General features: G+C 41.3%; 1 protein-coding gene across 3 annotated transcripts in view; it reads right to left on the minus strand.

Moving 5' to 3' along the window:
• Window positions 1–1,303: 1,303 nt before the first annotated feature.
• The window catches only part of kcnd3 (potassium voltage-gated channel, Shal-related subfamily, member 3), a 336,609-nt gene continuing 314,767 nt past the window's right edge, over window positions 1,304–23,145 (minus strand). For 2 of the 3 annotated variants that reach the window (XM_069941962.1, XM_069941961.1), the window contains exons 5-6: window positions 8,956–9,206; window positions 1,304–2,687 (exon numbers count right to left, since the gene is read on the minus strand). In XM_069941962.1, coding sequence (XP_069798063.1) covers window positions 2,489–2,687; window positions 8,956–9,206 — 450 coding nt within the window. In that variant the 3' untranslated portion in view covers window positions 1,304–2,488. Of the gene's footprint in view, window positions 2,688–8,955; window positions 9,207–15,359; window positions 15,420–23,145 lie in introns of all 3 variants that reach the window. The other variant, XM_069941960.1, reaches the window with a different exon arrangement.

The raw sequence follows: 23,145 nt of genomic DNA on the forward strand, positions 1-23,145 counted from the left end.
TGTCTGCATGGGTTTTCCCCCAGGGCTCTGGTTTCCTCTCATCTTTCAAAACAAACTGGGGGTGTAGGCTAATAGGGTGTAATTTGGACAGCATGGACTCGTAGGCCAAAACAGCCTGTTACAATGCTGTATGTCGAAATTTAATAAAAAAATAAATTTACAATGCTGTATACCTAAATTTAAAATTTTAATTTATATTTTAAAAAATTTACAATTTGAAACATTTTAAATTTAAAAATTTAAATTTAAAAATTTATATTTAAAATTAAAAATGGTTGTGTTCAGTATCTTCACACTGAATTGCCATTCATCCTAACGACTTCTGCTGAGTCCAAGGGGAATATTTACCATTATACCAGAAATGAAATCATATTAATTAGGATCAATTAGCCAAATTAGCAACAGAGATGGAAATAAAGTGGATTGAGAGAAAGAGAAACAAGCAGAAAGGAAAAGTTCCAAAACGAATGAAACATTTTACATTCGACATTTTTAAAATTTCAAGAACACAATTCACTGCCTGTAGGAATTTGACTACACAGTTAAATTGTTCACTTTCTAGACCATAGACTGTCATTAACAGTTAATCGTATTGCTAAAATGGTATTTACTCTTTTTAGGATGAGACTGAACTTTAACGGACAATTAATGTGTAAATCCAGCAAGTTCTTCAAAATATCCGCAAGAGTAAAGTGATACACTGTTTGTACAAAGCAAGCTGTGGAGAAAAAAAAAAATCAGTGGCTTCTAGAGAGTTTTGGCTCACAGGGTGGGTGTTAATTTTTAAAAATCCCTGTCTGGTTTGGCCACGAATGAGAGTGGTATTGTTAGCACAATGATGTTCTGCTAGTGAGCTTTGTCCCAATATCCGTTCCAGACAGAATGGGCCATTTTATGCCTCCGCTCTTTTGGCGTTGAACTTTGTAAATATCACAAATTCGTGCACTCACACCGTCCATTGAATCAAACAGGCGGAAAATAATATAAAACCAACACATTCCACCTGAAACTAAAACAAGCCAGGACTGAAGGACCCAGCACATTAGATGACATCAATGGTGTGTGTGTGACAGAGAGAGAGAGTTCATATCAAAGCAAGCACCTGATGTAGGGTATTGGACCTGAAACATTCATTTGTGTTTCCCTCTCTGCTCATGTGGCTTGCACTGCTGACAACATTCAGCATTATCTAATTTGAGGGTGAGAAGCCGTGGGAGAAATAGGGAGGGCACACGAATGTGTTTTTTTTAAAAAAAATCTCTCTTCCTCTATTAAACCATTTAATCCTTCTTTTCATTGTTTTATCTTTTTAAACTTTATTTGATTACAATTTACACTGTTTCCTTCATCTGTTTATTTCTCTCCCTTGAAGCGCCAGTGGTTCCTTGTCCCGCCATACCTCGGGGCTCAATGTTCTCCTGCTCACCGTGCTCAGAGTGCTAATCCAAAAAAAAAACGCCCCTGCCTCTTTCCTGCGAGCGGAACTCAGGATCTGATACCTATCGAAACAGAGTCAAAAAATTCTACCACAATGATTGAGTCTCTCGTCGAATTCAAGACAGAAATTCGCAGTTCTAGAAAAAGGAGAGGGCAACACCTTCTCAGAACGAAACAAGTTCCCATATCTTCAATTCACACCAGTGTTTTTTTTGCAAAATACATAAATGTTTTTTTTTCCTTAACTAGTACTAATAATGTCACACTGCACAAGTGAGAGAGTGAATTGAATGAAACCGAGGAATGAGTGCATGGAATGCATCAATTTGCCAGATACTGTATTCTCTTCAAACTATGCACACAGACTATACTTAAACTGACAAACACAATGTTCACACAATGTTGATTCTTGAGAGCAACACACACTGAAATGTCACAGGGATTTAACAGCAGAAATTAAAGCTCCTATTGATACTAAAGATCATAGCTGATGAGCTCTTTGACATCAACAGTTAAAAGCAGACTTCTATTCCAAGTGTAACGCTCACTAGAAATGTGTCCAAAAGTAATTGACTACAGTGACCTCTGGAGCCTAAATTGCTTCATTAGTGAGACACAGTTCTTTTTTTAAGTTACTTTTTCACACACAAAAAAGATCCCTGTCTCCCTTTTCACAATGGGCTTGCCTTGTCATATTGGTAGTCTGTGAATAAATATTATCCGTCTTAAACGCCACCTAAGATAGGTGCTTATAAATGAAGCAATGCGGACCTGGCTCCTGTTGTTCCGCATTGAGCTGCTCAAAGCCTTGGTTCTTCTTGTGTCAAGGACATTTCCCTGATATTCTCCTCACCAGAACAAAAAAGAGAAACAGAAATAAATATTTGATTGAGACGGTGCCGGTGCTTCAAGATGCAAAACGTGGCGATGTCAGATCACCCTTGCCCGCATTACTGGGATTATGCTCATCCACTGTTTCCCCTTTGACCCTTGCCATGTGATCTTGAGGATGTCGGGTGACCGAGAGCTAGGGAAGCTTCTTTTATTTTTTTTACAAGGCAGACACTTTGACGATATTGCAGCTGGTGGTATTCATGCTAGTGCTGGATTGATTGGGGATACGAGACCGATTCTCCCCCTCAGGTGTAATGCCAGGCGGTGTGGGAATGCTGATTATCGCTGTGGTAATTTGGGAGCTCTTGCAGTTGATTCTCATTCCCTCTTCTGATTTATCATTCAGGCTGGAACGACTGCAACGAGAAAAGAACTTCATCACCAAGCACAACCCAAACATTATCCCTGCCTTGGCAGCGTTAGGAAGAGGAGAAGCCTTATCATCCCCCTTAGCCCCACTTAACCATTCAATGTTCATTGGAATGCAGGACAAGGGGTTGGGGGTGGGGGTAATATTAAGGAAAATCAGTCTTCTCATAAGACAATAAAGATTTGCTTCCTGAACACTTTTATTTTATTTTTTGGATTTTATGTATTTTATATATTTAGTGGATTTTGTGTATTTCATGGATTTTGGGGGCTGCTGATCACAAAAACCCCCTTAGAATTTTCCTATCATCGACTGTTTTTATTAGATATAATCTATTTTTGTGATTTCCTGTCATAAGTTTACTTCAAGCAGACAAAACCACAAAGTGCAACATGCCATTGAAAATTCATCTTCTGCACTGGGACTTCTCAGCGGATCTTGGTGCAGTCGGTGATGGACACTGCAGGTGCATTGCGGCCTTGGAAAAGTGGCATCAGGGCAACTGGGATCCATTAATGCTGGCCAACTATTGTTGGTCACTGATACGAGAGACATCAGATGCTGAGTACTGTTAGGTCTGCTTTGTTCATGAATGAGTGAGACAAACACCAGACTGAGTTGAAATCAGGGTTCTTTGTTCTTTATTACCGGATTGTAACACTTGCGACTAACGATGTTAGTCGGAGAATGCATTCTGCCGTTATCAGCAAAATGGTGATTTTTTATACCCTTGGATACGTGCTTAGAACATCATCATATCATTACTTGTCCAATGACTAAAACTGTTGCTATCCTTTCCCTGCTAGCTTCCTGCCTCTCAATCCATCAATGTCTCTCTTATCTTGTAAGTACAAGGATGCATTCACATCTTGTTACAGCCCTGTACAGGGTAACTCCTTACACATTCCCATCTCATGATGTTTTACCTTACAGTACAAACAAAAATCAGTGGCAAAACATTTTTAGGTCAGTTGAACTAACACAATGTGTCCGCATCATTGTGTGATTAAACATGCCGAATTCAATAAAAGATAACAATGTTTCTCCAACTTCCTAGGTGATACAACAAACCTGAAATTATCTTTGTGTTCAGTTTGAAGTTGTCTATCACAATCCCCAATTTTGTTTCAGGAAGCAAACCTTTTGAAAAAAAAAAGTTGTTGCCTAGTATAATCCACTGTTCAACACCTGCTCTTTCTCCTCCACTCTTTACTGAGGCTATATTTTATTCAGAATGTAATACTGACCCAGTTTTAATACTCAGCCTAGTATCATTCCATGCAAAAGTCTACCAATACCACTAAGACCAGAATTCTCAAGTTAAAACAGATATAACACAGGCTCTGAAGTTCTGGGCGACCTGCAGTGTTCCTCTGCTTTCTGCCTGACCTGCTCAGCATTTCTGCCATTTCTTTTCCTCTCCATCCAGAAATCTCTTGGTCCACATGATGAAAACTGCTGGTCTCAAGATCCTTTTGGGTGAGAGCATTTCAAATATCCCAACGCCTTTAGCACGAGGTAAGTGCTTCTTGATTTCCCATTTGAATTGCCTTCCTCTGATATTTAAGAATAAACATCCTTAATGGGTTTGAAGCCCAATTCCTATAGTTATGAATAACAACTCTCTAAACCGAGGAAAATTTCAAGGTTGTTTGTGTGTGCGTTTTTTACATTTGGAAAGCTTTTTAAAATCAATTGCTCTCAATTTTAGTATTTTCTTTGACTGAGCAATAAAATTGTGGTAAATCTTGCAATCACTGTGTAAAATATAGCTTGCTCTGTAATAGCAAGGCAAAAACGTTTATAGCATTTTCTCACCTCAATCAGTTTTTGATGCTACATTTCATTGTTCAAACAGAAGCAAAGAAATTTGGCATATTGACCAACACATTGCTCAATCGTTTGTTCCAAAAGTTAATTTATTTAATTGCTACCTGTTAATTGGTGGGTGCCCAGAGTGGATAGGGGATGATGAAGGAGGACAAAAAAGGGTGTTTCAGAGCCCGGGAAATACTCTACTCTCCGCAGAAAGTCAAAGAGAAGTGAGATAGTGAGGCTGGAGAATGAGGATAGACATTTGATCTGAATTTTTTTTCAAAAAATTCTCTATCGCTCTCTTCTCAATTCGGCATTGACTGTAAGCAGATTGTATGCTCTCCCAATGTCTGCCTGGGTTTCCCAACAGGTGCTCCGGTTTCCTCCCACATTCCAAAGACATGTGAAGGTAGTAGGTTAATTGGTCATATGAACGTATTTGGGTGGCATGGGCTCGTTGGCTGGAAAGGCCTGTTACCGTGCGATATCTCCAAATAAATAAAATAAATATTTAAGAAATTGTAAATGGTGCCTGAGGAGTGGGGGAAGCAGAGACTCTCACAACGTTTGAGAAATGTCTTGATGAGCACTTAAATCGCCAAGGATATGGACAAATTGCTGGAAATGTGATCACTTTTTGCACATACATGATGGGACAACAGGTCTGTTTCATGACTCTGTGTCTCCATGACAAAATTGTGCTATTAATTTTTCTCCACACATAAACACAAATCTTCAAAAATAAAGTTCAGTATTGGGAATTACTAGAGGACAAGGGTTCAGGGTGAAAGGGGAAATGTTTAAAGGGAACTTAGGGTGAACATCTTCATGCAGAGTGGTGGGAGTGTGGAAATGAGCTGCTAGTTGAATTGATAAATGGAGGCCCAATTTTGACATTGAAGAAAAATTTGGCCTGGTTCATGGATGGGAGGGGAATGGAGGAATGTGGTCCAGGTGCAGGTCAGTGGGAATAGGCAGAAAAATGGTTCTGCAGACCAGAAGGGCCAAAGGGCCTGTTTCTGTGCTGCAGGTTTCCTTGGTTCTATGATTTCTCGAGCCTGTAAAAAATCTGTTGGAATTTTGTCTCCGTCTACCTGACTCAATTCTGCAATCGAATTTCAATTTCCCACAAGGAAAACTGAAACAAAACATTTATGGTCCAAAGGGACAAGAAGACATGCATGAAGAGAGAGGAAAGAAGTTAGCCCCTGCTCAGAGAATGGCAGGGGGCTAAATATGTTTGTGGGAATGCTGTTCAAAAAACATTCTGGCGGAACGGGTCAAGGCACTCATCCCATTCATGAACATTTCCCAATATCTGGGCTGTGCCCACATCAAAAATATCCTCCCACTTGCTCACATATACCCAACGTGCTCTTGGCTCACTTCACCCCGTGAACTGAGCCACCATCCAATGATTCTCATGACACCTTGGGTTTTAAATTCTAAGGTCATGGGTGTCACTTTAGAGATAGTTTTCTCTGAGCAATTAAACAGCACAGTGTTTATCCATTATTTTACATCTACCTGTCAATATTAAATCAGTCATTAACTAATTGGTGATGCAATTGTTTTGAAAAATGCCCTACCTTATCCATTATACCAAAAGCAATAACAGAGGGAGAAAAGCCTTTCGATCAATATGCCACTTACAATATTGAGCATTATTATCTTCACTTCCTCAGTGAGAAAACTACTCTCAGTGAGTCATGTACATCGGCAGCAAGTTAAAGGGATCACTAAAGATCTGACTCGTTGCGACTGAGCTTGTCTGAAGCTAAGCAGACTAAGGCCAGCACTTGGAGAGGAGACCACCTTGGAACACCAGGTGCTGTCGGTTTCTGTGAGGGGCACTGGACAAAGTGGCAACGCGCTGTCTGCTTAATGGTGGATAAAAGTTAAGGAATTTCGTATATTACATTCCAAGTGTAGTATTACGTGACAATAATGGAACCTTTACCCTTACGTTTACCTTTTAACACTGCTCTATCAGGAGAGCAGTGCTAATTTTTTAGGGGCCGGAGCTCACCAAAAACAATGACAAGGAGGTGCTGGAGCGGCACTCATGTGGGCTCAGGCAGCAGTGCACCCCTGGGCTCCTGTTGAAGAGGGTCCAGACAAAAAATATCAGGGCTGAAGGACATTTTACCCTGGAACATAGGAGTCTGAGGGTGACTGTATTTACAATCTTGAGGGTCGTGGATAAGGTGAGTGGCCACAGAATTTTTTTTCCTGGGGTTGGGGGCAAAGAGGTGATAGATTTAAAATGGGATTTGAGGTGCAATTTCTTTACGCTGCCTGAAGAAATCATGGGGGGGGCGTGGGGGTTGATACAATTGTGGCTTTTGAAAGAGATTTAGACAGGTATAGGAAAGGTTTGGAGGGATGCCAAAAGCAGGAAAATGAGACCAGCTTGAATGGGCAATCTGGTTGACATGGTCGAGTTGGGCCAAAAGGCCTGTTTCCTTGCTTTACAGCACTATGTCCCTCTGGGGTTAGATACCAGAGGGTCTTCCTCACTCCCTCTCACTGCTGCCCCCTCCCTCCTTTCTTCACATCATCTCCTGCCTTGCCAGCCCCTCCCCCCCCACTCTTTTGTTTGGACGCTTACTGGCATTCTCTTATACTTTGAGGAAGGGCTTAAGCCCGAAACATGGTTTGTGTATCTTTTCCTTTGCTACATAAAAGACACTGTTTGACCTACTGAGCTTCTCCAGCATTATGTGTTTTTACTGTACCAGGGGATGATTCTTGACCCGTAGGATCATTGAATTTTACAGAACAGAAACAGGCCCTTCGGCCCAATTTGTCCATGTTGACAGTTGTCTACCCAAACTAGTCCCATTAGCCTCTGTTTGGCCAATATCAAGCCTTTCCTATCCATGTACCTACCTTATTAATGCCCTGCATTATTTTATAAACCTCTCTATAAGCCCCCCCCCTCCCCCTTAGACCCCTGCTCTCCAAGGAGAAAAGTCCCAGTTTATCCAGCCATTTCTTATAATTTAGGCTCACCAGTTCTTTTGATTTTTCTGCACCATTTCCAGCTCATTGATATCTTTCCTCTTGCTGGATGACTAGAACTGCATACAATGCTCCAAGTGTGGGCTCACCAATGTCTCGTTCACTTATAATATTACATTCCTGCTCAGTTCCTTGACTGATGAAGACAAGTGTGCCGAACACCACCCTAGCTATCTGTGTTGCCACTTTATTGGATCTATATACCGTACCTGTATCACTAAATTGTTCTGTTCTATACTTTCCAGGGCATTACGATTCACTATGTAGAATCTCAACCTTTTTCTTTCCACTCACATACCACTGTAAGTAATCCCTATGCCATTGGTGCTCTGTTATCACTAAGGGATTGCATACGGTGGTATGTGAGTGGGAAGGGAAGGTTGAGAATCACTGCTCTCGACTCTGAAATATTTTGCTTGAGAAAAATTGTCATTGGCCCATTTCCTTTGGAGTCATGAAACTGTGCACATAACGAGTCAATGAGGGACAATTAAAACAGTGGTTTTCAAACTTTTTCTTTCCACCTACATACCACCTTAAGCAATCCCTTACTAATCACAGAGCACCTATGGCATAAGGAATACTTAAAGTGGTATGTGAGTGGAAAGAAAAAGGTTGAGAACCATTGGTGTAGATCATATCCTGGTTTAACCTTCCAAAATGCAACACCTTGCATTTGTCTAAGTGAAATTCCATCTGACATTTCTTGGCCCACTTTCCTGGTTCATTATGTATGCTCATGGGTGAGACTGTTCACTTTGCCTGAGCAGAACTGATCAAAGAAGCTCAGGGAATCTCACACTACGACAGCAGTTGACTTGGCCGATTTTGCCTGCATGGGCAAATTGTAAGAGCCATCCATTCATCTCATTCTCCCTTGTTCATCTCCAATCCTGTCAAGTGTTTTCTCTTCAAATATTCATCCACTTCCTTTTGGAAAGTGGCGATTAAATCCTCTTCTACCATTCCATCAGACAAGTCATTTCACATCGTAACACCATGCTGTGTATATATACAGTAAAAATCCCCGTTTTCCGGAATTCAAGCAACCAGCCAAAAAAAAATAACGGAAAATAAATAAGTTAAAAAACCCCTAAAGTTTAAAATTAGTGATTAGTTTGCCAATTATGTAACACACAATCTCAAGCAACCTGAAAATTCACTTCTCCGACATCTACCAATCCACATACTGTCAGTTTTACTGTAGATGAATATGTTCCCTCAGCTCTCCGATTCCTTTCTGACTTGGGCATATAATGGTGCCACGTTCCTATCTTTAAATGGCAAAATATTTTGTAAATCTCATTATTGCCTGTCTTCAACTTTGACCTAGGTAATTCCTCCAGGAGGAAGGGTTACAAATCTGCCAGACGCAAGTTTCCGTGTACCAATTGCATTGTGTCTCAGGACTTTACCTGGTGTTGAAGGATATTTGCTCCCCACACTGGATGTGAATGGTGCTCAGCTCTTGCATGCTTCTCAGGTTAGCCGCTGACATACTGGAGTTGGGCAGGTGAGCGGACTTCTTGTTACTGCGGCGGGAGCAACACGTGCTGGCTGTCCCAGACTCAGAGGAGAGAGATGGGCTGTGGGTGGACGGGCAGTTCTGCATCGAACCTTCCAGGCAGTTCTGTTCGAAAGCTGGCTCATCGAGGAATTCATGGTTCTGGGGTAATGGAGGTTAAACGTTCCAATGGTGAGCAATTTGTGTGAGGCAACGTAGTGGAGTTAGATCAGGATCAGAGACAATATTATTTCAATAGGCATTTTCAACTGAGAGAATTTGAAAAATAAATTATTTTAGGGTCACAGAGAGAGAGAGAAAACGCTTCGAAACAGGCCCTTCTTCCCATCAGGTCCATGTGAGCACTTACCATCTCAATTAATCCCCACATTCTTATCGACATCACAGAATCTTTCACTCATTGCACTCACTATGGGCAATTGACTGCAGCTAATTAATGTACCAATCTACAGGTCTCTGGGATATGAAAGAGAACCAGAGCACTCAGAGGATTCCCATACAATCAAGTGGAGAACATACAAACTCCAGACAGACCGAGGTCAGGATTGAACCCAGGCCTCTGGCGCAGTGAGGCAGTAGCTTAGCTACTGTGCCAATGTGCTAAAATTAAATAATTTTTCTTTTGTTTAATGTTTTAATTGATTTGTAAGTGTTTTAAAGTGCAGGTATTTTCTTTGACTTTTTGACATGTTAATAATTTCACTCTTTAAATTATTTACAGGAATTTTACATTTCAGAAACATTAAAAAAAAATCCCGTGCTTGGCAGAAGATAAAGGTCATCCTCAGCTCATCTTCTCAGATTTTCAGATTTCAAATTTATTGTTCGATTATGTACATGACATCACATACAAACCTGAGATTCTTTTTCCTCTGGGCGTGGGAGAATTACCACTAATCGGTAGTGCAAAAAATAAACTCTATACAGTGTAAACATGTAAACAAATAAAAGAACCGTAAACAGATAATGAATGTAAGCAAATTGAATGTGCATTACAGAGAGAACAAAGAAAATTGATAAAGTGCACAAGTAAGGGTCCTTAAGTGAGTCTCTGATTGAGTTTGTCATTGAGGAGTCTGATGGTGGAGGGGTAGTAGCTGTTCCTGAACCTGGTAGTGTGAGTCTTGTGGCACCAACACTTCTTTCCTGATGGTAGCAGTGAGAACGGAGTGTATGCTGGGTGGTGTGGCTCTTGGATGATTCTGCTGCCCTCTGACAGCAACGTTCCCTGAGGTGTACATAATAGTAGGGAGGGTTTTGCTTTTGATGCCCTAGGCTGTGTCCACTACCTTTTGGAGGGTTTTACACTCAGGGGTGTTGATGTTCCCAGACTAGACCATGATACAGCTGGTCAGCACACTTTCCACCATACCTCTGTAGAATTTTGCCAGGGTTTCTGGTGTCAGACCAAACCTCCACAAACTCCTGAGGCAGTGGAGGTGCTGACATGTATTCTTCATGATGCCATTGGTATGTTGGCTCCAGGAAAGATCCTCCGAGATAGTGACTCCCAAGAACCTAAATGTGCTCACCCTCTCCACCTTCGATCTCCTCGTAATCACTTTCCTGAAGTCAACAACCAGCTCCTTAGTTTTGATGACATTCAGTGCAAGGTTGTTGTGGTACCATTCAGCCAGGGTTTCAATCTCTCTCCTCTATGCTAACTCATCCCCTTCCTTTATACAACCCGCTGCTGTGGTATCATCAACAGATTTGAAGATGGTGTTATTGTCTTACCGAGTCACACAGTCATCAGGGTAAAGTGAGTAGAGCAGGGGGCTAAAAATGCAGCCCTGTGGTTCTCGGGTACTGATGAATATTGTGGAGGAGAAGTTCTTCACTGATTGTGGTCTGGAGGTGAGAAAATCCATGATCCAATTACACAGTGGGTTTTAACTCCCAGGTCTTGTAGTTTACTGATCAATGCTGATAAAGAACATCCTGATGTATGCATTTTTGCTGGGCAGGTGTTCCAGGGCTTTGTGTAGAGCTAGTGAGATGGCATCCGCCATTGACCTGTTTCTATGATCGGGGAACTGGAATGTATCTATGTCATCGCTCAGAGAGGAGCTGATATGCTTCATTACCAGCCTTTCAAAACACTTCATCACTATAATGTAAGTGCTACTGGTTAATAGTCATTAAGGCAGGCTACTACACTCTTCTTGGGCAGCAGTATGATTGATGCCTATTTGAAAGATGTGGGTACCATGCCCTGCTGGATATTGAAGATATCCGTGAATAGCTTGGTACGTTGGTCAGCCAGTTACTCCATCGAGACGGGACGCTTTCCTCAGATTCACTCTCCTGAAGGCAGTACACACGTCATCCTCAGATACGGACAGGATGAGATCGTCAGACGACTTGGGGGTGCGGACGGGTGGTTCTTCGCTGTCACTGTTCTCAAATTGAGCGTAGAAGGTGTTGAGAAGCTTTCCCATCTGCTACTTTACCTGATTCGGTTTTATAACAGGTTATAACATTTAAGCCCTGCCACATCTGTTGTGTGTACCTTGTTACCATTTTCATCTGGAATCTCCACTCTGCCCAGGAGATAGCTTTCCGCAGGTCATATCTGCTCCTGGTGTAGTGATCTGGTTCTCAACAGGTTCCAGATTCCATTGTTTAACCAGGGCTTCTGGCTGGGAAAAACCCTGAGTGATTTGGTGGGGATGCACTCATCCACAGCTCTTGATAAAGTGTGTGACAGCCTTGGTGTACTCGATCAGATTCTCAACAGAGTTCTTGAACACCTCCCAATCTGCTGACTCAAGGAAGTCCTGTAATCGTTCTGTCCTGACCTCCAGAGCTTCTGGTCATAGGGCGAGAGGATGATCTGAGGACACTGTTTGAGATTGGACAACGACTTGCTAGAGGGTCCCAGGTGAGTCCCCACACCTTTCTGCCTTCTGGCCTGCTCATCCCTCTTCATCCTCCCTCCCTGACTTCTGGCACGTTCTCTTTCATCTGCAGGTGATACACTTGTTTCTACATCTCCTCTCTCCCCCATCATCCAGGGACCCAGGTGAAGCGACGAATAATAGTTTGGCACAGACGTGAAGAGCCGAAGGGCCTGTTTTCGGCACTGCTGTGTTCTATGGTTCTAAGATTGCTGAATGATTATTAAAAAGCTGAGCAGAAATAATGTATACAATCCACATGTAAAAGCATGTCTGTTGGAATGATGCATTTTATTGTTAAAAGAGGAAAATTCAAAAATTGTAATCGATCACATTTTTATCACAATATTCAGCAGGTTATTTCAAGTATTTATTACTCCCTGAAGACTTGCTTCTTATTATTGATCTTAAATGTTCTGTAGATAATTACATGGTTTGTAATAATATATCCCTTTAAGGGTATTGAACAAAATTGGCAAAGTAATTAGGAGAGGGATGAGATATTTTTCTTAATGCAATGAGTTAACGAGCTGAATCACGCTGGCAGTGCCCCAATGCTTCAGTTGCTCTCTGTCAGGTATATCCAGGAATTACACAGCCTGGCTGTGAGCTTGGGAGAAGCTATGTCACAGATGAAGGGGCATTTGACTCTCTGCCTGGTGAAAGGCTGTGGACCCCATTCATTTTAAATGGAGATTTTTGGCCTGAAGTTTTGGAAGGAAAAGACATTGAGTTTTTAATTATTTATTGATGTTTTTATTGATTTTATTTTAATTATTTAAACAAATTTGAATAGGTTTTGAATGTTTCTGTATATCCAAGGCATTTGAAAAGATTTATAAAATCATATAGTCTGCTTTGTCTTTAGAACATAGAACAGGCTCTTTGTCTCTTGATGTCCACACTGAAAGTGATACTAAATCCCTTCTGATTACATCATTCTTATCCCTCCATCCCCTGCATATACAGTGGTCTGTCTAAAGGTCTCGTAAATGTTACTATCCTACCTGCTTTCACCACTACACCAGGGAGCCTGTTTCATGCACCCACTGCTCCCTGTGTAACAAACATGTCCCGCACATCTCTAAACATTTTCACTCTCGTCTTAAATGCAAGTCCTCCGGGATTTGACATAGTTAGCGTGGGGTGGGGTGGGGATGGGGCAGGAAGGATTCCTTCTCTCTATCCTATCTCTGCCTTGCATAATTTTGTGAACTTCTTTCAGGTGTTGTCTCGGCTTCCGTTGGTGCTTCTATTAGTCAAGCTGTTCTGGGGTGAGACTTTGGTGATTCCTGACTGAGTCATGGGTGTGATTTTGCTCCACCTCACCGTGAATTTGGCGAGCCAAATTCAGGGCATTCTGGAATGCACTGGCCCGAGAGAGTGACAAATTTGAAGATAATTTTCCAAAAAGCTCTTGAAGAGAGATGTAAGTTAGAGGGAATGGGCTTCAAAGCAAAAGGGAGCAAAATCTCAAAGGTTTCCTTCCTGCTATGAAGTGGTGGGAAGATTAGCGGTGAAGCTATGTTTACAGTGCACCATAAATAAGAGTTGCTGCTTGGAATCCAAGTTTTCAATTAAAGGACTGACCTCTGACTATTCATTGTATCCACCAATCGTGTACCCTGATCTTTGCCATTGATAATTCATTGTGCACGGCAATTCCCCAGGAGTATTATCTCAAAACTGCATCTCCTAAATGACAAAATCAGAACTTGTAAGAGTTTCCACATCAAAAATCTGTTAAATGTGGATATTATTATTTGTTCTCTCTGTATTGTGCAGGTTGTTTACATTTCTTATTTGTGGACGTGTGTACATTGAGGACAGTTTTTTTGGTATTACCGCGAAGTGGTCATTCTGCCTCGCCCGCAGGTAAAAAGAATCACAGGGATGTCATGCATGTACTCTGACAATAAATCAAAAATCTAATTAATAAATGTATTTGTTTTCCATTCATCTACAAATTGTTGATACTTTATGAGCTTGGACTCAATTGGCTTCAGGGGATAATTCAATAAAAAAAAGACAAATTATATGTTAACAAAAGATAAGCTTGTTGAATGCTCATTGAGCAGGATGTTTGTCTTGCAGATCTAATAAATGTTCTCCATTTAATCTTAGATGTTTTCTGCACTCATCTCTTTCCTGTTACTCCTACAATCACACCAGCACCATACCCCAGTAGTCCTCCAAGGTCTGTAAATTCCCTTGTCTTCCGTTTTATTTGTAACATCATTTGTGGCTGTGCCTTCGATGTCCAAGGTCCTATTTGCTGTAGTTCCCTCCCTAAACCTTGGTATATATTCAGCACTCTCTCTCTTTTGAGCTGCTTGTTAAAAAAAACTCTCTTGATCACTAACGACCTAGATATTGTTGAGTCAAGTTGACAGTTTTGCAAACATTAAAAGGGTGGATGTGAAGAAAATGTTTCCAAAAGTGAGAGAGTCTCGGAACAAAGGTCAACAGCCTCAGAATAAAAGGACGTCCCTTTAGAATAGTGATGAAGAGAAATTTCTTCAGCCAGAGGGAGGGTGGCGAATCTATAGAATTTGTCGCTACAGACAGCTGTGGAGGCCAAGTCATGGGAAGATTTAAAGCAGAGGTTGATAGGTTCTTGATGAGTAAGAGCAATGAAGGTGAGTGAGTCACGTGAAGTAAGTGAGCACTTCACGATGAATGTGTGTGATCCACCGCTAATACTGCTTTCTGGGCTTGCATCTCTTTGTGTGGCTCAGTGACGCATCAACAAAGAAGGTAGTTCTAATTTGTTTAGCCGGCTGTAATTGAACAGCCCTTTCATCCCAGGAGTTAGCCTCATGAATAAAATGAAGTTGGGGCAGGATTAACACAAGTGGGTGGTAGAACTTGGTCCTTCCAGACTGTATAACTCCCTGACTGTGTGTCAGTGATTCAGTGAATCCCCACCACTCACCTCTGTTCCATTATACCCTTTAACTAAGGGTGCTCTATAAATGTGGGCTCTTGTTTTCCAACACAATAGAATATCTCACAGTATCATTTACCAACAATTATTTAAAGCCATTTTGTCCTGTTATTCATTCTACATGCATATGTGATCTATATCTGTCATTGTCCGGGCTGTTCGCAAATTCAGTTCTACTGCAATCTCATAGATCAAATGTGCAGAGATAAGGACAGATGGCAACAGGTAACTCTTGGCTTGAGCAGGAGAGACCAAAGGAAACTTGCTCTCCAACAGTGAGCAAAGGCTCTTGTTGTAATGGTCCCATGAGGTCCGTAATGAAGTCACACATAGCATAGCAACTAAAAGCACATAGATGACAATGACATCACAGGGGCAGGCAGGATCCAGGCAACGGGAAGGAGCAACTCATGCAATAAAGATCAACTGAAGGAAGAAAAGAAGCACCTTGGTGGAAGCTGATGTCCGGACCGATAAGAGAGGATCATCCAGGAGGTAGGACAATCCCTAGAAGATAAAAAGAAGAGAAAAAGAACACATTAGATATGTGAGTTTGAATTCCAAGTAAATATGTTGGCATTGTAACGCAGACACACCTGGAAAGCTAGATTTGGCCATCAATTTCCAGGATTACCTTTCATTTCAGAGTACATTGCATCCCTATAATTTTTCACATCATTTTTTTACATACTTTAAATGTGATCTTTGAGGCCAGATTGCAGTTTTTTTTTAAATTTAACCTCTTCAGACTTAGGGGCTGATGGGTCTTTTCCTGTCCTACGTTTTTCTTTCTATCAGTGCCGGGCAGTGGGCCTGGGTGGGAAAATGGATAAATGGCAGGACAGACTCAATGGGCTGAATAACTTATTTCTATGTCCTATGGTCATATAGTCTTCTATGTTTTTCCTTGGTCAACCAGAAACCTCCCTCTGTTGGTCTGAAGACCTACAAAGGAGTAACAGCCACTCTCTCCTCATTGCAGCCGTGAAGCTGGCATCTCACTGATCATGTGAAAAATTACCCAATCTACAAAAAGAAGAGAATTCACAGCAGATACAAGCTGGACAATTACAGAGCTGCCAGGCATCTCCCAATCTCTGCAAAGTGATGGAAAGAGTCATTAATTGCACAGCCAAAACACACTGCTCATCAATAACTTTTCACCCATATGCTGCTCCTTGCCAGAATGACTCATCTCCAGACCTCACTGGAGTCTTCTGCCAGGTGTAGATGTAAGAGTAGATGGACAGGCTCCCCCCTGATCTCATGCCAGGTTCTGACCATGTGTGACACAAAACTAAGATCAAACTGAGAATGTAAGTTTTAATATGCTGACTGGAAGGCAGAAGATGTCTGCATTCCATTCTTGTTATTAGCTGGAGCTGATAAGAACCTTCTGATTTGGTAAGGTAAGTCAAAGACTATTAACATTTGGGTAAGGGGCATGACTCTGATTAACGAATCCCAAGTAATAGGCACTTATATGGAGCAGTCCATTTGAATTTTCTAGAACCGTGGCAATCTGAAGGTATAAAAATACATGATATATAAGCCACGAGGCAGACTCTTGCACTAAAGACAGTGAGACTAGTGGTGACAGTGCTTCTTGCTGTAAAGCAGCTCTCACACTTTGCAAAGTGATTAAAAAATCTGTTTGTCCAGCTACATTCGTGTTTGTTTTCAAACAACCAAATGCTCACTTTATAACACATCAAATTTAATTTCTCTGATCATGGCAGAAAGCACAAACAAGAATCCATAAGTCACTGACCCTGCATTCTCACTCAAATAAGAGACATGGGGTCTTTTACTCTGCCTGTTGCCCTGTTCAATCCCAAGACCCTTGATTTCCTTCCATCTGAAAATCCTAGATGGATCAAACATCCTTCAGAATGGAATTCCATTCCTAAAGGTTGCAGTTGAGGCTGGGAGACGTCTAAGAAAGTAAAGGTCGATTTTTGTGAAACAAGGGGGCTCGGACAAAGGTGGGAATTAGAGTTTGGCTGCAGAACAGCTTCAATCTAGCTGAGATTGAATGGCCCTGCACTTCTCTGGAAATTTTATTTTCAGCTAAAGGTACGTTTTGATTTTCTTTACCTAGCATAATGTCAAAAGAGATTAGCTAGTGTACGTGGGACACATAATGTCAAAAGAGATTAGCTAGTGTATGCGGGTCACATAAATAAATAATGAATGGAGAATCATCTTGCCACCTGCTGAGACTTTCCAGTATGTTCTTTTTCTTTACAGTTAAAAAAAAATTAGACATGCAGCATGGGCCATTTCGGCCCATGATACCGTGCTGCCCGATTACACCGAATCAATCTACACAGCTGGTACATTTTGAATGGTGGGAGGGAAACCGGGCTCCCCTCCCTGGGGAAAACCCATGCAGACATGGGGAGAAAGTACAAAGTCCTTACAGACAGCGTGGGATTGGAACCCCGGTCCCGATCGCTGGCGCTGTAAAGGCCAAATTTCATTTCAGATTTTCAGCATCTGCACTTTTAAAAGATTTTTTTTTATTGAGAATGGACTTGACTGGGGACAAAACTAAGTTGGCCCCTTTGATTGTCCTAATGAGATAATTTCAAGCAATGCAATAATTATGAAATAAATTATGCTTTCAAAAATTTGCACTGCAACTTGATTAGAGAATTTCTACTTTTAAGGCAACCAAGGGAAACTGAAAATGCCGGAAATGAGTAAAGTTTAGAAGAAATGGAAGTAAATCAGAAAGAATGCTGGGATGATGCTAAGCTTGCATTGTTATTTCTTATTAGTGCTTGCCACCAGGAGATGATGACATGGTTGGGTACTATTTAAAAAAAAATTAGTTCACCAATACTGCAGTTGGACAAAAGCAAAAAAATGGCAGGTGCTAGAAATCTGAAATAAAGACAGAAGGTGCTGGAAACACTCAGATATAGTAGGGGGCACAGAGGTCACATGTATAATGTGGCTGCTTCTACTTAGGGAAGAATAGGCACAGACTGGGGAAACACTGCGAAATATCCAAGCCCAGTAACCTTCCAATTCTCTGTCATACTCCATTCTGACATCTATTTCTCTGGCTGTAATTCTCCAAATGCTCATAGAATCCCCTCCAATAGTTTACGCACCACTGATGAAAGACTCACCTGTCTATAATTCCTAGGATTCTTCCTCTTATCTTTTTTAAAGAAGGGGACTACATTTGCCATTCTCCAATATTCTGGCACCTCCCCTGCAGCCAAAGAGGATTCAAAGATCATAGCTATCTCTTCTCTCACTTCCCACAGCAACCAAAGGCATATTGTATCTGGCCCCAGGGACTTATCAATCTTGATGTTTTTAAGAAGATCCAACATTTCCTCTCCTTTAACCTCCACATCATCCAGCAAATAGGCCTGATCAACGTCTTTTTCTCTTGTGAATACTGAACCAAAGTATTCATTGTGGACCTCCCCAAGCTCCTCCACCTCCAGGCACACGTTGACTCCTTTATCCCTAGTGGCCGCACCTTCATTCTCGTTGAGGCAAGTTTAATGTAATTGTAATCCCAATGAAGTAGCGTTCTCTGGTCCACTGTGCAAAACAAGCAAACACACAACCAGACGTCCACACATACAGACAAACAATACATATGAAGAACAAATATATCTACAAATAAATATATTTTGTTTCATAAATATGAGAGTCTCTAATGGTTAATGTGAGCAGATCCTTTGCACGTTCAGCATTCTCACTGTGTGTGGGAAGAAACATTTCCTCAGCCTGGTGGTACTACCTCTGATACTCTATATCCCTTTCATGATGGGAGGAGCTGAAAGATGCTGTGTGCAGGGTGGAAGGAGTCCTCAATGATTTTGCGCATTCTCTTCACACAATGATCCCAGTAGATCATGTCGATGGAGGGGAGAGAGGCTCCAGTGATCCTCTCCACCCCTCTTATGGTCCTGTGGATTGACCTCCGATCCATATCTCTGCAGCAACAGTACCCACACTGTGATACAGCTGGCCAGGACACTCTTGATAGAGATCCTGTATAAGATCGACATAATGGTGGCCATTAGCCTTGCCCATTTCAGTCTTCTCAGGACTTTGACCTTAAATGATAACCCCGTTGAGTTCAGTTTTTATTACAGCAGCTGTGCTTATTGGCCAAATGATAATCATCAGTTGGATTTTGGGATTATTTCCCAATGAAGTTTTGATACAGGCCCTCTAATAGTAGTGCTCTAATTCTATGCTCCATGACACAGCACAGGAAAAAGTCACTCAGATGAGAAACTCAAAAAGCGCAAATGCTGGTCAGGCAACATCCATGGGAAGAGATGAGCCAAGGTAGTCTGAATAAAGGGTCCCAACCTGAAGCGTTGACAGACTATTTCCCTCCACCTACCTGATCTGCCAAGTCCCTCCAGGCTCTCATTTTTCCCACGGCTGATGCTGTATTTTCATCTCCTCCCATGCTTCTTCATCCGACCCCATCAGAACCTCCAGTTCTTCTCTCTCTCTCTCTCTCTCTCTCTCTCTCTCGTTTTAACAAACACATCCACCTCATTTGCACCACTCTATACTCTTTGTATAGTTGTCTTCTTTCTAATTCTTTCTGGATCTTATTTTAATGGCCTCCAAGTCCCGTCAACTCTAAAAGCAGATGATCGCTGTGATTATCTGACCTCAAAACAAATATTTCTGACATCTCATTACTGCGGACTGTGATATTATCCCTTTAATGATTCTAGACATCCCTTTATTTATTTATGCCTTTAGAATTTTTCACTGGTTTGTGTTCTGTTCTTTGATAATTTAATTTTACAATTCCTGGGTGGCTGCAATTTTCCCAAGATCATCACCTATATTTTGACTGTCGATTGATTACTTTACAGGCTGCATCTGCCCCAGCGCTGATGCAATTACATGTCTCTGATGGAGGCTTTGCAATTAAATTACACTCCCATGCTTTCAAATTGGGCAAGTAGTTTAAATTGTATTGCATAACTGATATTTTTAATTACAGAGGTACCATTTGCAGTGTTCTAGACATGTCAGTTATTTCAAGTTATCACAGGTGTTCAGTGATAGTTCACACTCATTATGGAGCAATTGCCTTTTACACTTAATTACCTTTAAGTGGGAATCACTCAAGCATTGGTAGAAATATGACATGACAAATTTACAAGTATGGTGTGATGGAATTATGTTTTTAATCTTAAGTTATAATATATAGTTCTTAGTAAAGGGATTTTGAGGGTTTTGACATAGGGAAAGACAAACAGACTCTTACACACAGAAACCATTTTGAGAGACGAAACGTCTATTAGTTCATTGTTGGTTGATGCTGGGTAAGCAGCCATAAAACCTCGAGTGATTATCTATTGAGATGTTGACAACAATAGATGTTTGCTCAAAAGCATGTGTGTACACAAAAAGGACTTTTGGATTCAATGGTCAGAAGACAGGCCCTTTGCACATGATTCATACTTTTGAAGTGGTTAAACTTCAAAAACTGCAGCAGTCATGTGGTTAATGTGGTTTCAACACTCTAAGAAGCTGTAGTTTAATATTGCACCAATTCATCTGTAGTCAGAAATGCAGTACCTTTGGTCAGAGAGTACTGTTCATGTTGCATTCTCTTTGTCACGGTAAGAGCACAGAATTGCACTGGCTTTGGAAAGGGTGGCCACTTTTCTGCTTCTCTTGGTCAAGAGAGAGAGAGAGAGAGAGAAAGAGAGGGAGACAGCAGTGCTGCAGTGGCATTTTAAATAGCCACTTGTGACCGACCCAACTCTGGCTAAAAGAAAGCAAGATCAGTCTTGTTTCTGGATCACAACCATTGTGATGGTTACTTCGTCAGACTCATACCTGAGTCTGTGAAATCATCGTGGAAGAAAACACAAGTTCTGGAACCTCCGTTCAAGAGAGTGAAATCATTCGTATGAAGAAACAATTCTCTGACAACAGCTTTACAAGAATTTTGTGAGTTTTGTGAAGTCTGAGGCATCACCCCTACTCCATAATTACCTTTGAGCAACAATTTAAAGAATATGAGCTTCAACACAAAACGAACTGAACTTTAAATATAGATTCTTTTTACAATCGTGCCCAAATTGTAATGGTTTTGGGACCTGCCCCCCCTCCACAGACATACACACACACACCCACACACACACACACACACACACACCCACACACCCACACACCCACACACACACACCCACACACACACTCACACACACCCACACACACACACCCAGACACACCCAGACACACCCAGACACACACACACACCCACACACACACACACACACACACACACACACACACACACACACACACACACACAACATGGGTTGTGTGTGCATAGTGGGGTTAAGTTAGAGTTAAGTTTAGTTAAGTAAGATTTTATATTATTACTAGTCATTACTAAAAATTATTGTTTTGAAGATACCATTATCTTGGTGAATTTCTATTGCTGCTGGTCTGGGAAGTAAAAACGGTTAGATTTCTTTTTCTCTTCTTTTTTCTTTTCTTTCGAGGGGAGGGGGTAGTATTTCGGGGGGATCTTTCTTTTTATAAGCCACATGATTTGTATTGATATGTATTATTTTTAATCAGGTGTACTCTTTTTTGTGGTTCTAAATTTATAAATACATTAAAAAAAAGGTTAGATTGAATAATTTTGGACAATGTTGAATGCAAACTTGGCTAATTGGAGTAGTGGCAAATTTGTAGTGGGTGCTGTGTAGCTCAATAGAAACTGTGGAGTAGAACTCATATTAATGGCCATTAGCTTGTTATTCTATTCTCAGTGGCTCTTCACTATTTGCGTTATGTGTGGATTTTATTAGTACTAAAGCTGGAACATTGAATTATTAAGGAGACCTTTAGATAGAGATGGTGTCTCCCTTGAGGATGTTGAGTCCATTTTAATTCGGCAATCCATTTCCTCTTATTACCGAAAATGGACTTTAATGCCCTTGTAAGTGAGAATGAAAGTATACAGAGCAAAACCACCACTAAACAGGGAGGAGGACACAGTTGGCATTTTGATGTCGAGCTTTAAGTTATAAGTTACAAGTTCAAGTTTATTGTCATCTGAATGTACAAGTACACCCCAACGAAACTAGTCCTCAGTGCAAAAATTGCAAAATTACAACCAGACATAACATGCATACAGACAAGCAATACATGTGCAGTAAATACTGTATTTGCATATATGAAACCATATCTGATATATATATATTAATAAATAGCAGAGTTTTGGAGGGTTTGTATGAGCAATTCATTCAGTTATTCAGCATTCTCTCTTCCTATGGGAAGAAGCTGTTTCTGAGCCTGGTGGTTCTGGCTTTGACACTCCTGTATAATTTTTCCTGATGGAATTAGCTGAAAGCTGCTGTGTGCAGGGTTGTAGGGGTCCTCAATGATTTTGCGCACATTCTTTCAAACAACGATCCCAGTAGATCACATCAGTGTGGGGGGGGGGGGGGGCGGTGGGGGGGCAGGGAGACTCCAGTGATCCTCTCTGCCACTCTTACGGTCCTGTGGATTGAGCACCAATCCATTCCTCTGCAGCAACCGTACACATTGTAATGCAACCAGCCGGGACGCTCTCACTAGAGCTCCTGGAGAAAAATGACAGGATGGTAGCAAAGCCCAATTCAGTCTTCTCAGAAAGTGCAGTATCTGCTGTGCCTTCTTGACAAGTAAGGAGATGTTGTGTGTCCACAATAGGTCACTTCTTCAGTGGGCTCCAAGGAACTTCATGCTCTCTACCTTCTCCTCTTGCAAATTATTAATGTGTAGAGCAGGGTGGCCATTGCCGAAGTCCATGATCATCTCCTTTGTCTTGTCCACGTTGAGACTCGGGTGTTATTCTTACATCAAATCATGAGATTTTCCACCTCTTCTCTGTAGCGCAACACATAGTTGTTGTTGATGAGGCCAACGACTGTTGTGTCAGACTCAGGTGTTATTCTCTGCATACAATGTTTAATAGAGAAAGTATCTGTGAAGATTCAGGGACTTTACTGGCTCCATGAGCTTAATCCAGTTTCCAAAACCTGACACAAAGCAGCATCATATGTGACCGTCAGTGGGCAGCCCCACAACTGAACATTTTGTCCTCTCCTATCAACCAGGTGGGCATCACAAGGGCATTCACACATGTATAAGCACACATACACTTACATGGGCCTACATTCATCTGCACAAGCATACAAATACTTGTGAACACACAAGCTTA

This window comes from Narcine bancroftii, chromosome 5 (genome assembly GCF_036971445.1).
Source record: "Narcine bancroftii isolate sNarBan1 chromosome 5, sNarBan1.hap1, whole genome shotgun sequence".
Lineage (NCBI taxonomy): Eukaryota > Metazoa > Chordata > Chondrichthyes > Torpediniformes > Narcinidae > Narcine > Narcine bancroftii.